The sequence below is a fragment of the Zonotrichia leucophrys genome, chromosome Z, assembly GCF_028769735.1.
Source record: "Zonotrichia leucophrys gambelii isolate GWCS_2022_RI chromosome Z, RI_Zleu_2.0, whole genome shotgun sequence".
Classification (NCBI taxonomy): Eukaryota; Metazoa; Chordata; class Aves; order Passeriformes; family Passerellidae; genus Zonotrichia; species Zonotrichia leucophrys.
The window spans coordinates 21,981,904-21,997,564 of NC_088200.1; the positions used below are offsets into that span (position 1 = coordinate 21,981,904).

Below are 15,661 nucleotides of genomic sequence, written 5' to 3' on the forward strand. Positions count from 1 at the left end.
TTGGAATTAGCCACGGTTTTGTAATTTTCCAGTCCTTAGCAGCTAAATTCCCAACAGAATACCAACAATATTTTGACCCATATTGCTAAGGGCATGCCCTGTTGCCTGAATTCAATTGTTCATTGGCTGATTGCCTCTTAAGCTGTTAAGGTACTTTGTAGTGACCACTAATAAAAACATTCTCTGGAAGCATGTAGGATATGAAATACTATAGGCATTGCAAACTTATCCAAGGAAGCTGAAATGTTACCTTTTGGACATGAAGTACACACATCAGCAGATTTCTCGCAGGTCAAACACGAAGAGTTACAGGACAGCAATTTTCTATTTCCATCTGGGATGAAAGGGAAAAGAGATCCTTTTTTTACCATCTGGTTTTCTTAATTTCTCCTCCCTTTAGAAGGGACACTTTGTATGGCTTTTCCTAAAGTGTTTTGAAAATGCATCTTTGCAAATTTTTGGAGTTCACAAAGTTGAAGAACTTAATGATTGACTCCTCTCTTCTAAATGATAAGTTAGGGGTTGTATTAAAGGAAAATATGAATGTTTTACTCATGTTCACTAAGGCATTGTTCTGGACTGCTCATCACAAATGAGAATAATAATAGCAATGTTGTTAATAGTTATCCCAATAATCTTAATTTCAATGTAGTGCTCCAAACCCAAATATGGATATGTTATACTAATAGATGGCAAACAGAAAGATCTAGAAAGTATGTACATTTGGGGACTTGGTTTAATGATGTACTTCTTGGACATTTTGACCGAAATTGTTGTAGACCACCATTACCTTGTAACTTGAAAGTTCTGAGTCAGAAGGAGACAGAAATCATATAATCATAGAGTATGTTGCTTTGGAAGGGACCATCAGTATCATCAATATCTAACTCCTGGCCCTGTGCAGGACACCTCATCAGCTGAGAGTGTTGTTCAAATGTTTCTTGAACTTTGTCAGATTTGGTGCTGTGTCCATTTCCCTGGAGAGCATGTTCCAGTACTCAATCACCCTCTGGGTAAAAAATATTTCCTGGTGTAAACCCACCCTGACTAAGCTTCATGCCTTTTTCTTGTGTCCTGTCACTGATCAGTGAAGAGTTCCATATCTGCTGCTCCCTTCTCCTTGTGAGAATATGAAAACCACAATGAAGTCTCCTCGACTTTAAGCTGAGCAAACCTAGATTGCCTCAGTCTCTTCCTGTAAAGCTTTCCTTCCAGACCCTTCACCATCCTCATGGCCCACCTTTGGATGTTCTCTAATATCTTATTGTCTTTTTCATATTGTGGTGCCCAAATCTGCACACAGTCCTCAAACTGAGGCTGCATCAGTGTGGAGAAGAGCAGGACAATCCCCTTCTTGACCACTTGTCAGTGCTGTGCTTAAAGCATCCCAGCACACATTTGGCTCTCCTGGCTGCCAGGGCTCACTGTTCACTCACATTCAACTTGACATCAGTCTGAGCACCTAGGTCCCTTTCCACAGCACTTCTCTTCAGCCTCTTGTTCTGTAGTCTGTGTAAGAAACTGGGGTTGCACTGTCCCATGGTGCTGAATCCAGCACTTGCCCAAATCAAAATTCATAGAGTTGGTGATTGGTTATCTCTCTAACTTATCAAGGTTTGAGAATAACACCTATTAAATAGTTCTCCCCAAACTTACTTCTGCCTGCTGTTTCCCTCCAATGAGTGTCAAGTGGAGTTCTTATGACTGTGGAAAAGCAAATTTTGATTACTCTTTGCAGAACCATCAGCTAGAAAATGACAAGGACATTGGAGCATCATACCTAACAGAAAAAACTCTGCTGTGCAATGTGACCATATACCCCGCATACAGCTCTGTATTTTGATACCAGCAAATTACAACAACGGCTAAATGTAGGTCTAGTGAAAAAATAATTATGGACAAACAGACAACACACAGAAGCTTCGTGATTTTGCTGAAAATAGAAAATAGAGACAAAGCGAAAAGTTACTTGCAGGTTGAGCTGTGCACCTCATTTAACATACCCAGCTCATCCTGTCAGTCAAATATGTATGATTTTTGTAGATTAATTGATGACAGTCATGATTAACCAAATGCAACATATCACAAAATTCTTTTGTTCTGCCTGTTATGGTAAGATTGTTTAGAATATTGAAATTTTGAATGAAAACCATGGAAGCAAGTGCTTCAAGTATAAAGACAAGGGAAGAGAGCAGGAAACTTAAATAAAGGCCTTTCCCATAAGGTGAAATGATCGGCATTATACTAAGCAGATGAAAACTGCACGATAGTGTGTGCACATATGGTACACATAAACAAAGCGTGTATATGTGTACTATACTGTTAGCATTCAAAACCACATAATCACATAAGTGATTATATGTGGTGCTTTTTATTAAGAGCTCTGGGAATCGGGGTAGTTTTTCCACCCAAATCTGATTTCGACTACACATCCGAGATGATCATGTTTTTATACTCTATCGTTGTATAACTTTCATGTTAATTATTAAACTTATATTGTTCTATTGCATACATAAATTTCAGCTAAACATAGCCCCCTTTAGATTTCCAACATAGTTACTCATTATTCTTCTTATAATTATATAATAATTATATTTAATTACTAAACAATCATCACATCTAACAATTGTATCATTTATCATACTGCTTATGCAGGTGCAGTGATCTGAGAAAACACAAAGCCTAACTTTTTCAAAGACTATTTTTAACATTTCCCAGGGCTCCCCTATCAATACCACAGGGGAAGAGGAAGAAATAATAATAAAGATACAAATGAGAGAAGTTAGGTCCACATTCAGTGTGACTGGGGTTGTTCTATAACAGTATGTAATAACCACATCTGACACTACCATTGGGTGAGAAGCCTCAAAAACTCATTAAAGTAAAAAAAGAGTCTTAATGTAATGATTGCAGCCAATCAGTCTGGGTGCTTAACACTAGGTCATTCAGCAAGGACATGGTTAGTCACTTTTTACCAGGACTACTTGTGAGTACTGCTTCTACAGGATAATGAAAGCCTGTTGTGTTGTTACTCTTCCTGGCAACTGGTGCAATATAAAATTTCTCCAGATACAGCTGCATCTTTAAAAGTTAAGTGAGAGAACTTTACACCAATCAGTAACAAAGGTATGCATGATCAGAGTCACTCAAACTGCACCTAAACACAGAGAAATAGTACAAAAGTAAGTTGAGAATGGGGGAAAAGTAGGGAAGAGTCCATCGTAACTGCTGGGATCAGCCAAGGGGCTGAACCTGTCTTCTCCCCCACAGTGACGCCTGTTGGGCAAGAATCCCGTTCTCTGCTGGCGGAACACTTTTCTGGGGACTGCAGCTTGTCTGTGGATTCCTTTGAACACATTTTTTTCAGTCAGGCACTATCACCACAGCCTTTGAACCTTAAGCTGTCACAACTTTACATGAATAAAGAGTGTTACTCCATAAACTGTCGGTGTGTGTCCTTCATGGGCACTAGCAGTGGCTGGCAGCGGGTAACACAGTCCAAAAGAGGAAGATCTGCTGAGGGGTCTCCCTTACACTGCTGGTTTCCCTGACTGAGTCAATGGAACCACCTTCCCACCCAGCAGGACTGCCCAGTGAAGGTTCCCCCTGGGACACCGGCAGAGTGCACAAGGGTCTCACCTTTCCTGGGACTCTGACAGACAAATCAAACACTAAGGGTCCAGTAAGTATTCCCACACTAACACTGACTTTTGCTACCATAATTTCTACTGCTCTTTTTCCCCTGCTGAATACATTTTTAAAAGCATTTTTACTTCTCTTATGCAAATAATCCTCAAATAGATAATTGCTTACTTTTTTGAGATTCACTGTCAAAGACTTTTTTGGAGACACCACTCCTTAGCTTCATGTTTTTCATTACTCATCAGTATTTAACAAAATATTAAGAAGTGTCATTAATGTTGACTGTAAGAACACAAGAAATACTCCAGAAAAGTTGGTTGTTTTAAGGTTTTCTATTATCCTAACTTTATTTTTACTGAGCTTCTCTCTTTTGTTTTTTTTGAGTGAGGATCAGGTGAAATTAAGCAGATAAGTTGTTAACTACTGCTGAAGAATATTAAAAGGAGCTCATTCTTTCTAAATGTTTGAAGCCTTACAATGCAAAATAAGGATTTATTTTTGTGAACTAGTTTGTATTTCTTTTTATTTCTCTTTCCCTTTTGCACTATGTCCTCTTTTTTGTAATAGTTACTAGTTGCCACCAGAGGGGAATGTACACAAGCAATTAGGCTTCTGCAGACAACAGAAACAACATTTAACTTCCAGTCACATATAAGAATTTTAATTTCCCAATTTAAATATTGACAGAAGAAATTTGTAAAAATTATTTTTAAAAAAATTCTGCATAGGTAAAATGAATCTTTCTTGTGACGGATTTTCCTTTACCAAAAAAACCTGAAATAAAGCACATATTTAGAATAATATGAACTTCTTAAATGTAAATTTCCTTCACTTTAAATGTAAGATCTTTCCAGAGAATAACCTCATACAGCTGAAGAAATGATCGTGCAACATGTACTTTCTAGTCTTTGGACTGATTGCAAATGGAAAGGTTGAAAATTGCTGGGTTTAAGCTCTTGGGTTATATTTTCCTTTCCTGAGGAAAGAAAAGACCTGAGTGTTCAACAAAATGAATGATCTTTGGAGACCTACTGAGTTGTTTTTATCCTTATATTATTTTTTAAAAAAATTCAACATCCGTTTTTTTTTATTTTCAAAAGCAAAAGGCCTTTATTTAAACTTGGGTCAGAATCTGAGTCAAGACCATCTTTATTCTTGTGTATTTCACAAAATGAGTAACATCTTTGGCCCAGCTAAGTCTCTGTTATTCTTTTATAGAATCTGAAAAACTGAATCTCATTATTTCTTGAGCTAAATTTTACTTCAGCTTTGAAGCTGCCACAGTGCTCTTGTCCATTCATTCTATTCAAGGGATTATAAAACTGGAAGTGTGCAAAAAGACTGTGAAATATTTTCTCCTTATTCTCTTTTCTCATTTGGGATCATGCATCATGAGTGAGACAATGGTAGATTTTCTTGAAATACCACTGTAAGATATGACCCCAAAATTAATTAAGGAAAGAAGGAGTGAAATTTTATTTCCAATTAACACAATGTCCCCATATTTCCTTTTTTTAAATTTTTTCTTCAGTCATGTTCCTTTGAACTCTCAACATTTTTTTCAATCTGCTATCAGTGAAAAATTAAATAAGTTCTCAAAAATACTTAGGGGGAAAACCATGGGTTCATATGAAAACAAATATGGTCCTCTTCACGTGCTCACCATTTGTTCTGGAAAATGTGAAGTTTATTAAAAAAAAAAAAAAAAAGCTGAAACCCTCTACAAAGCCCAAGGCATGTGAGCAGAGATATGGCCATATATAAAGAAGTATGGCTTGACATACAAAAGCATTTATAATCCCTCCTCAATTTCATTCAGAACCACAGTGGTGTTATAAGAGTTCTTTTTAGTTTCTCATTTCCTTTGTGATGTTCACCTCTCTCTCTCTCCCCGCTCTTTTAGAAAATGGATATTAGGCCAGGTAGTGCAATCAGGAAATGTTCAAACCGGCAAAAGATGTTTTATTTCCTTCCATTTAAATCCTGTGTATTCTTGCTTTTCTACGAGTAAAGAGGGGATTTAAAACCTTGTATTTTAGTTGCTAACAAACTAGGTCTCTGTGCACATTTGTAATATTTGTAACTCCTAGATATTATTTTGTGAAAGGATTTGTATATTTACAATATATTTTGTAACTGGATCATAGTACAGCTACTCTAGCGAGGGATGCAGAAGAGAATGATGTACTGTTTCTTACTGGTATGGTATTCCTTTTAGAAGGTGACCTGTCTAGCTTTTGTGCTGTGTAGTAATACATGGTTTGAATGTGATCCAGTTGAAGTGTGGCTTAGTTTGTTAGATTTTATTCTGTGCATGGCACTGTTCTTGCAAAACTAATACAACCATGAATAAAAAACCGAAACAGTTTTCGTGTCTCCATGAGGTAATAGCAATTATATAAATATAGTAATTTATATTGAAAATTATAAACATATGTAATAAAATGCTCAACTTCTCCCATTGTGAAGACTTACATGAACTGTAAATTTAAAGAAATTATAGGAGTGCTGGGAAGTAAATGACACTCCCCAATAACCATTAGTTATCAATTTAGTTGTCTTGTAAGACTACATTATTTTACAAATAAATACCAGAATTTATTGGTATCAATAAAACATACAAACAAATAACCAGAATATGAAACTGTCATGCATAAGAACATATTTGATAATGGATCATTTTTACTAGCTTCTAGCAACTTGAAATTTCACATTTGGATGGTGATTAAAAGGGCTTCTACCTCTTCCCATGATGGTGCAATTCTGCACTTTAAATGGCAAAACATTCTCATGTTTAAAGACTGTTACCTGTTCCCTCCTACTTCTGATTTCTCTCCTGTATTCTGCATAGCCCATTGCTTTCTTTTCCCTTCCCATATTCTGAAACCTTTATATGTATATAGGCAGAACTGCATTAAGGTCCTTTTACAGCCTTAGTTATTGTTTTCTCACAACCAGTATATTTTTACTGATTTTATTTTGCTTTTTATTTAGGAAAGGAAAATACAACCGATTAATGGTGCTTATGGGAGGTTGCTCTTATTATTGGGGATGGCACATAACAGTAAACTGCTGCTATTTATCTGCATGTAAAGAAACACACATTCCATCATTAGAAATTGATCTCATTGCATACCTCTTTTTTCCCACTTTTAATTTTCATTACAATGTAGCATATTAAACCAAGGAATGACTGTTTTTAAGGGTGCAGCCCTTTAGTGACATGGCAAAACAAAGACCCCATCATAATTTGCAAAATATCTAATCCAGTTAAAAGGGGCCATGTACTCCCTTGATAAATTAAGTTTATACTAGTGTGTTTCCTGGCTTCCAAATTGATCATCTGGTACATGAGAGGAAATATAGATATTTCATGCTAGAAACCTAGAGTTCAGTTGTTGAGTTTTTTCCCTTTCTCCCTTTTTTGCCTTGCCCTATCGTTTTAAAAGCCTGAGTAACAGACATAATGATGTTGCATTATTTCAGACCTGAATATGACCTTTCAGGGATTCAGCAGAATATACCAGTTTGCTCAGCAGAATATACCAGCAAAGTAAATAGAAATTTAAATCGATTTTTTAATAGTTTTGGATGCTGAAGTGTTTGCTCATAAAAAATTGTGAGATGGTCTATAATTTATCCTTGCATAAAAAAAATGGAAGTGAAACCTTGAACATGATAGAAAATAGAAGTGTATTCCACATTCACAATGATTTTAGTTCTAACCTAAATGGACTAGTCTCTAAACTTGCAAAGGCAGTCAGACCCTGACTTGTTTTGTCCATGGAGGGTTCTGATGTACTGCCCTTTAAACTATGTTAGCCTTGTAACCAGCAAAATATTTCCCAAAAGTCGCATTGTTCCCATGGTATGTCAACATACTCACTAAACCCACAGTGGAACCCACTGAATCAATGTGGTTGGAAGGGCCAAAGAGAAATTGTTTCATTGTTTGTCATGCAATTCAAGGTCTGATACCTCAACTCTGAATTAGTACATTTCTAAAGAAAAAGAGTAAATGGAAGAGTAACATCGTAAAAGCTGATGTAAACTATTAGATGAGGAAGTTTTGTCTGTCTTCCTACTTGAGATGTCCTCCTGCAAGCCTGGAGCAGGCCATGTACTGGGGATGCATTTGGTGCTCTCTTTCCTTCACTCCGTGGCAAGGGCAAGGTTGTTTATTTAATCCCAACCTCCTCAGACCCAGCTCAATTCCCCAAACTGGTAGGACTAGAAATCATCTGGCCTGTATTTTTAAATCAGATTCTTTAATTCAGGCCACCGAAGATCAGAGGCAGCTCTACCATGGTGCTGCAGTAAGGTAAATATGTTGAGGATGCTGAGGAAGATGCACTGTAAGAAGCTTATACTGATGAACAGCCAGAGAAGATGCAAGTCAAAACCCAAACCTCAGCCACAACCTTGCTCATGTAGGGCTGGTGAAAATCATGAAACTATTCTAATAACCCCTATGGCTTGGACAAGCAACTTGAGTCATGCCTGCCATGCTGCATGACAGGTTACCCTTAGAAAATATATTTGAAAACAGATGAGGTGGAGGTCTCCTTGTATTTTGGTAAGAAAAAGTAACTGTGAATAAAATCAAAGTGTACATAAAAACCACCCATCAAAAAAAATGTAAAGTGAGATAAAAGATTCCTAGATACATTTGTCCACAGTAGATGGTGAAAGACTTTGAAGGATGCTTTGGTTTTACCCTCAAGTATGAAAGAAAAATTATTTTCTCCATATATCTGTATATATTAGGTATATCTTTGAAATACACAATGGAAGAGAAGGAGGACCTAAAGGTACGCTTAAAATAAGCTGGAGAGGGACCATTTGTTCTTCACCCAGGGATGTTTTCTGTACAGGTATGAGAGCCAGAATACTCACTGATATAAATTTCAAGGAGCAGAGATAGGTTTTATCCATTCTTGTATTAATCCTACAGAATTGTGTGTACAATGATAGTGACTGCATTCCCTAAATTTTATTGATATTCAGGAACATTTAGATAAGAAGAAAAGGATTAGAAAGAAAAGGATTGTGACAAATTGTGAAACACAGAATGGTTTTGGTTGTTTAGCTTGCTTTCTTTTTTCCCTTTTAAAATGATCCATGTATATTAAAATGTTATCAGGGTGTGAAATGCACTGCAGTCTCTAACCAGGAGCAACCTTAGCAGTGTGATGCACTGCTAGAGCTAAATGTGTTTTCTCTCTGCCTTGCTGGATCCTATGTTTTTTGTTAAGGACCTTTAGCATGCAACAAGAATTTCCAGCATACACAGTACGGTTGCAAATCTGGACTCAGCTGACATCTGCCCCTTGAATGAAATCATCAAAAGAAATGAGTGAGTGATATTCAAAACAAAAATCAACAATTCGGGTTGCGTTCTTTTTAAACAATGACAATTATTTTCATGAGAACTGTATGAGACTACAGTCTCTGAATAGGAAGCTTCAGAAAATGTCAATAAATGTAGTTACTAAAGGATGTAACTTCAATAAACACAGTGACAACTTCATTATGTTTTGCCTCAAAGACTACTTCTATGTGGAAGCCTGGGGGAAAAGGCTCAGGACATCCCTAAATTCACATCACTTTCCCAGTATTTACATGGTACAGCAGTTGCCACGCTGAAGGAATCCCTGCAGGGCTGTCCAAGAGGAGCTGTACAGCCACCAGCCGTGTTCCCTGGGGCTCCATCACCAGCTGCAGCAGGAATCCTGTGTCTTTGGAGCAGTCATTAATGTCCAAGCCAGAACAGCTCTGAGTGAGACGCGCCTTTCAGTCTGAAATGTCCCTGAGACAGATGTATTTTTGCTACTGGAAGGAAAGGTGAATGGTGTGCAAGACAGAGAAAGAAGTTTCACAGGACAGGAATGTTCATTTATGTAGAACAGCATCAGATGTCTGCTCAAATGAAAAAAGTTGACAAGAAGTCACCATGCTCAACAGTGTGAGAAAGAGATAATCAATAGATAGACCAGACTACAGATGTGGTCTTTTCATGGCACTGATGTATATGTAGTCTTAAGTTGAGAAAATCCCCAAACTTGCTTCTGTGGATTAAACGCAAGGAAATGCAAGTAGGAGACAAACTTTCTATTGATATTCTTATTTTTATGTCTCTCTGATATTTTTTTGAACTGAAGAATGGTTATTCCTATAATCTATAATACGTAATTTCTCCAATGGATAGTCAATTAATTGAAATGGTCAAAATTTTTTCTGCAAGTATTTATTATGGTATTTTAGTTTCTAATACAAGATCATATTGATCTAAGGATTGTCATTCTTGGATGTGTTTGATTCAAGTGAAAACATAGGAAATAGTCTATATATGCCCTCTTCATTTAAAACTTTTTAAATAAGAAATTTGTGACAGTACTAGGTTGCATTTGAAGATAGATAGGAAGGAAAATAATTTTTAAAATTATTACAGTGGTCCTCTGAACATCCCTAAAAAAAGGCATTTTTGTTCCAAATACTGTTTGGATTTTTGGGAGCTTTTTTGGAACAGAGAATTGCTTCCCTCATGCTATGGATGAGACCACCGAGAAAAAAGTAATTACTTAAATTACTCAGAGTTGTGGAACGGCCAGTGTAGGACCAGAATGTCAGAATGTAGCCCTACAGCTCATATTTGGTCTCTCAGAAAGCATTGCAGATCTTCACAGAGAAAGGAAAAAAGAGAGAGGATAGATTTTTTTTTTTCACATTACACACACAAATAGTCACACATGATATTATTTTCTATTTCTTCCAACTTATATTGACTTCTCTGGAGGGAACAAATAGCCACAAAGATAGTCTAAAACCTAATCTGCAATGCACCCAGAGGTTTTTAGCTCCCAATACCTGAATCTCTTACACATCTTTTATATTTTAATTTTTTTTTTCTTAATTATATTTTTAATCTTTATTCAGATAAGATAGTTAAGAAACACCTACATTATATGGACCTGTTCTACTATTTGCAGGAGAATGAATTTTGTGGAACCAATGGGTTTGGTCAGTATACTTTTAAAATGACAAAAGTCCAGTTTCAAGCAATCTGCAAGATCTTGCTATAGTCTTTCTAAATTTTAAATTAGTAGCCTTCAGAGAAAGAGAGAAGATTAAGAGACCTGTTTCAACTTACCCCTCCAGAACTTCCCACCTGGCAGAGAATTTCTTGGGTTCAGGCACTGCCCATGAGACAGCTGGAAACTGTCTTTGCACGCAGTGCAGTCCTTGTAGCTGTGCCCAGCACAGGTTACACAGCTCCTGTGGCAGGGCTCGCACTCTCTAGAGATGCCATCAGCAAAGAAGCCATCTCCACACTCACTCACACAGGTGCCATCTGCAACAGAAACAGAGCCTGGAAGCACAATGACCCCGTCCATCCCTCTGTCTCCAGCAGAAACGGTTTAAGAAAAAGCAGTATGCAAGAACCTATGAAAAATTTTGCAGCTATAAAAACTCTTTTTTTAACCATGAAATCTAAATTCAGTTCAGTTGCATATGAGGAATTCCACAAACTTCAAACCAATCTGCATTTATATTTACCTCTAACTTGGCTTTAATCAATGCACTAAATATTAGTGCATACAAATCTAATGGAAGTCCATGCCTGGGTAAAAGTTTTATGGTTGACTCTTAACAATTACACTGTCTCAATAGAAAATTAAAGACTAGATACCCCTAAGATTTTTAGATACTGCAAATTTTAGACATATGCAATTTTATAGGATTCCAGTTTCAGCAGAATATGAAGTTAAGTTCAGGTTTAAAGCTGATCCAGATTAAGGTTTTGCATACCTCATCAAAACCTCTGGAAGTTGTAGCACTTATGGCTTTTTGAGTTTTGTCTAATTTCATTTTAAAGAGATCATAGACCCCTGGTTTTGATCACAGAGTTTTCCACAGAGCAAGGTGCCACTGCTGGGCACTTTCAACAGCCAGGGCAAGAAAATACTATAACCTCAGGAATTCCTGTGATTCATTTTTGGCACCATGTCTGAACCAGACCTGCCTGATTTATGGCTTCCATAAAAAGTTGGGAGATTCCTACTCTTGTGTGATTCTGGTGTGGAATTTAGTGGTTTTAACTGAGCTTTTTTTAGAGTGTTTAAAAGTCAAAGTAAAACTGGACTTGCAAATAGTAGGAAAACATTTAAAGGTCTTTCTGTAGTTAAAAACCCCTCCTTTCATAAAGTCTGAATCAAATACATTTTTAAAACGTGTCTGAAAAAGCTGAAATTTAAGTATATAGACCCTTTGAACCAAATTACGCTACTGGGTAACCTACCCACCTTACATTAAGGCAAATGCCTGATTTTGCAAAGAGCCTCCAACTGTCTCCCATAGAACAGATTCATGAATTTGAGACTTTGGACTGAGAGCATTTTTTAGAAGAAATAGTCTAAAATATTCTTGTGCATTATGCCATTATTAGCACTTTGCTTACCTGCGAGATAGAAGCCTTCCTTGCACCGGTCACACCCGTCCTTGTCACAGCTGTCACAGGTGCTAGGACAATCTCTGCACTGCCAAGAACTTTCATCTCTGTAGGTGTTTTCTGGACAGTATTTATAGCAATGCTGCTCATACCTGTAAGATAAATTGAACATCGTTAGTAAGTTTATTTTGAAGGTCATTGAGTTTGCTTTCTGCGTGTTTCTAGGGATGGTAATGATAAAGCATGATTAGCATAATGAACCGAAACTATTCCTATAATGAGGATTTAAAGTGTAGTTGTGGTTATGTTGTTTATTCATCTAGCAAAGTCATGTTTCCTAATCTTAGGATTCTTAAATATGATTAATTTTATTTTATTTTTCAAAAGTAGGCAGAAACCTGAATACATGCTTCATTAAAAAATATTATATCATGATTTTAAAGAGCTGATTGCTTGTAAAAACATAATCCACTGCCTTTGTTTATAAAGTCAACTTAGTCAACATTTACTTTTCCAATTTTTCAGAGATCTATAAATACTGTCTTTGAAAAGCAGTAATGTTCTTTTCTCTCCATATAAGTGTTAAATTAATTTTTTAATTCATTTGCATAAACTCCATACATTCATAATTGTTATGAACTTCACATACCAGAACTAGACACAACACACTAAAAGCAAATTTGTTCCAAGTCCATATGCCCTGTTTAACTTTTTGACACTTTTTGTTCCATATTCTGATACGTGAAGGTCCCACCAGTCCATAAGTTTTAGCAGGTCTCAATACTGACTGACTAGCTAGTCTTCTGACATTTCCCAAGTCTTTTTCCCATTTACTGTTTCTCACACAAGCAATTTAAAGCATGAGACAACGTACACAGCACAGATCTATGTAGTAAAGTGCATATTTTTGCTTCAGAAAATGTGTAGTCGTGAAGAGCAATATATATACAGCTATACTTACATGTAATAGTTTTGAATGCATGTTATACAAATTCTTGGATCATCTGAAATTTAAGATATAAAATTATGTAAATAATTTTCAGAGTAAAAACCAGAGTGCCAAAAATAACTTTTTTGACAGCAGTTTTATGTTAATGTTTCTATCACTAAAATAGTTACAGTCATAAAAAGAACATTGTTGTCTCTGAATCTCTGTTCACATTTATTTTGAGATGGAATCTTCCACAGATCCTGGACTGTATTTTCACAGTAACTTGTGGCTTTTTAGTCCTCAGCATAATCTAGGTACCAGGTATCTGGAGGGAGCAAAGTCCCTAGGAAGTGGTGATCTGAAAAGCAGAACCTTCACAGGGGCTCAGGTTGGGTCAAATGAAACTGTTAAAAAGAGATTGCAACTTGTCTGAAACAATAATTTCATCCTATTTCTTTATTTGTTGCAAAGGTAAGTTAAAAACTTTTGACGCCTCTGGAAGCATACTAATCAGTTTAAATTTTAAATTCCTGAGCTAGACAAGACTGTTCCTATATTTGCAGAGGGGGCAATGATGGAAGAGATAGTGGTAGTGCAAACCTTTTGGGTAAACCTTCCCACCAGAAGACTAATTTTTATATTTAAAAAATGTGTTGAACGAACAGGAAAGTGTCACACAATTTTAAAACTCATAAAATTGTGGATGTGACTCCCCAAATTAGGAACATTTTTTATAAAATTTTTCTATTATCTTCTACTCACTATTTCTTTCACCTTTAACAAAATATCCCAGAAGCAGCAGAATGGGAGGAAATAGAACAACCAGGGTGAAAGTATTCTGTATTATAAAGAGAATCACAGAATCACAGAATATTCTGAGTTGGAAGGGAGGCAGAAGGATCATTGAGTCCAACTGCTGGCCCTGCAAAGCACCATCCCCAAGACTCACACCATGTGTGCCCGAGAGTGTTGTGCAAGCACTTCCTGAGCCCTGTCAGGCTTGGTGCTTTGATCTCTTCCCTGGGGAGCCTGTTCCAGGGCCCAACCACCTCCGGGTGAGGAATCTTTTCCTGATATCACACCTAAACCTTCCCTGACACCATTGCAGCCCGTTATCTTGGGCTGTCACTGGTTACTGGTCACCACAGAGAAGAGTTCAATATCTGACCCTCCTCTTCTCCTCATGAAGAAGCTGTAGATTGTAGCCATGTCTCCCCTCATTGTCCTCTTCTTTAGCCTGAATAAAACAAGTGGCTTCAGCTGCTCCTCATAAAGCCTCCCCTCCAGATTCTTCACCATCCGTGTGGCCCTCCTTTGGATGCTCTCTAATAGCTTAATGTCTTTTTAATATTGTGGCGCCCAAACTGCACAGTCCTTAAGGGGGGCTGCACCAGGGCAGAACTTTCCCTTGCTGAACTTCACACTGTTGGTCATTGCCCAGTCATTGAGGTCTCTCTGCAGGACCTCCCTTTGATTAATTCAACAGCTCCTCCCCGTTTTGTATCACCAACAAACTTGCTTAGGATCACTTCTGGTCCTGCATCCAGCTCCTTTATGACAATGTTGGAGAGCACAGGGTCAAGAATGGAGCCCTGTGGAGCCCCACTGGTGACAGGCCACCAGTCTTGCCCTTTGTGCCTGACCCATGAGCCAACTGCTCACCCACCCCATGATGTGCTTATCCAGCTGTGCGCTGGAAGTTTTGCCCAGAAGAATTTTGTTAGAGACTATGCTCTTCATTTCTGGGATAATTGAAGAGAGTGTCACCTCCCCTTCTGAATCAAGGAATCATGGAATCAATTAGTTTGGTAAAGACCTCTGAGATCAGCAAGTACAACTTTTGAACAAGCACCCTGTCAACACTAGATGCCATGTCCAGTCTTTCCACAAACACTTCTAGGGATAGTGATTCTACCACCTCCCTGTCTGTTAGGTGTAACCACAGTTTCTGTGATGAAATTCTTCCTAGTATCCAATCTAAACCTCCCCACGTGCAGACAAGAGCCACATCTCCTCATCCTGCTACTAACTGGCTGAGAGCAGAGGCTGACCTACACCTGGCTACAACGCCCTTACACGCAGTTGTAGAGAGTTCAGAAGTTCCCCCCGAGTATCCTTTTCTCCAGGCTAAACAATTCCAGCTCTCTCAGCTGCACGGGGTTGTTGTGGCCAAAGCATAGGGTCTGGCACTTGGTGTTTCCAGTGCCCTGAAATCTCTTTTCATTAACCTTGAGCTTCTTGTTGAAATATCACTGACACTCCTGTGAGAGCAATAGTAAGCAGTCTTTTGAAGGCTCTATTAACCCCTTCATTTTTTTGGTGAGGTTCCTGATTTTGGCCCCAAGGAGGCAGCAAACTTCCCTGAAAAGAAGATCTGGTCTGCAGATGGTTTAGATTATATTTGTTTTAATGTATATTTTCTTCAGTAATTCCAGCAGAAAGATTCAGCAGTTAACATTTCTTGACTGTTTTGATTCATGAAGCTTCTGAACTGCAAATTGTTGAAGGAGTAAAAAATACATGCTTTGTTTGTATATGTAATTTTAGAAGTATGTTTGGTCAGTGGCTTCTGAGCTAGGTGAATTTCTGGTCTGATCTGAGTAGTTTTCTTCCATGCTCTTATTTCTACGGAGAACTTT

At 37.6% G+C, this 15,661-nt stretch overlaps 1 protein-coding gene across 1 annotated transcript in view; it reads right to left on the bottom strand.

Moving 5' to 3' along the window:
* PCSK5 (proprotein convertase subtilisin/kexin type 5) overlaps positions 1–15,661 on the bottom strand; it is a 229,580-nt gene that overhangs the window by 15,915 nt on the left and 198,004 nt on the right. The window contains exons 25-28 of the mRNA XM_064736486.1: positions 13,053–13,095; positions 12,101–12,243; positions 10,793–10,993; positions 251–334 (exon numbers count right to left, since the gene is read on the bottom strand). Of these exons, the coding sequence (XP_064592556.1) occupies positions 251–334; positions 10,793–10,993; positions 12,101–12,243; positions 13,053–13,095 (471 nt within the window). The remainder of the gene's footprint in view (positions 1–250; positions 335–10,792; positions 10,994–12,100; positions 12,244–13,052; positions 13,096–15,661) is intronic.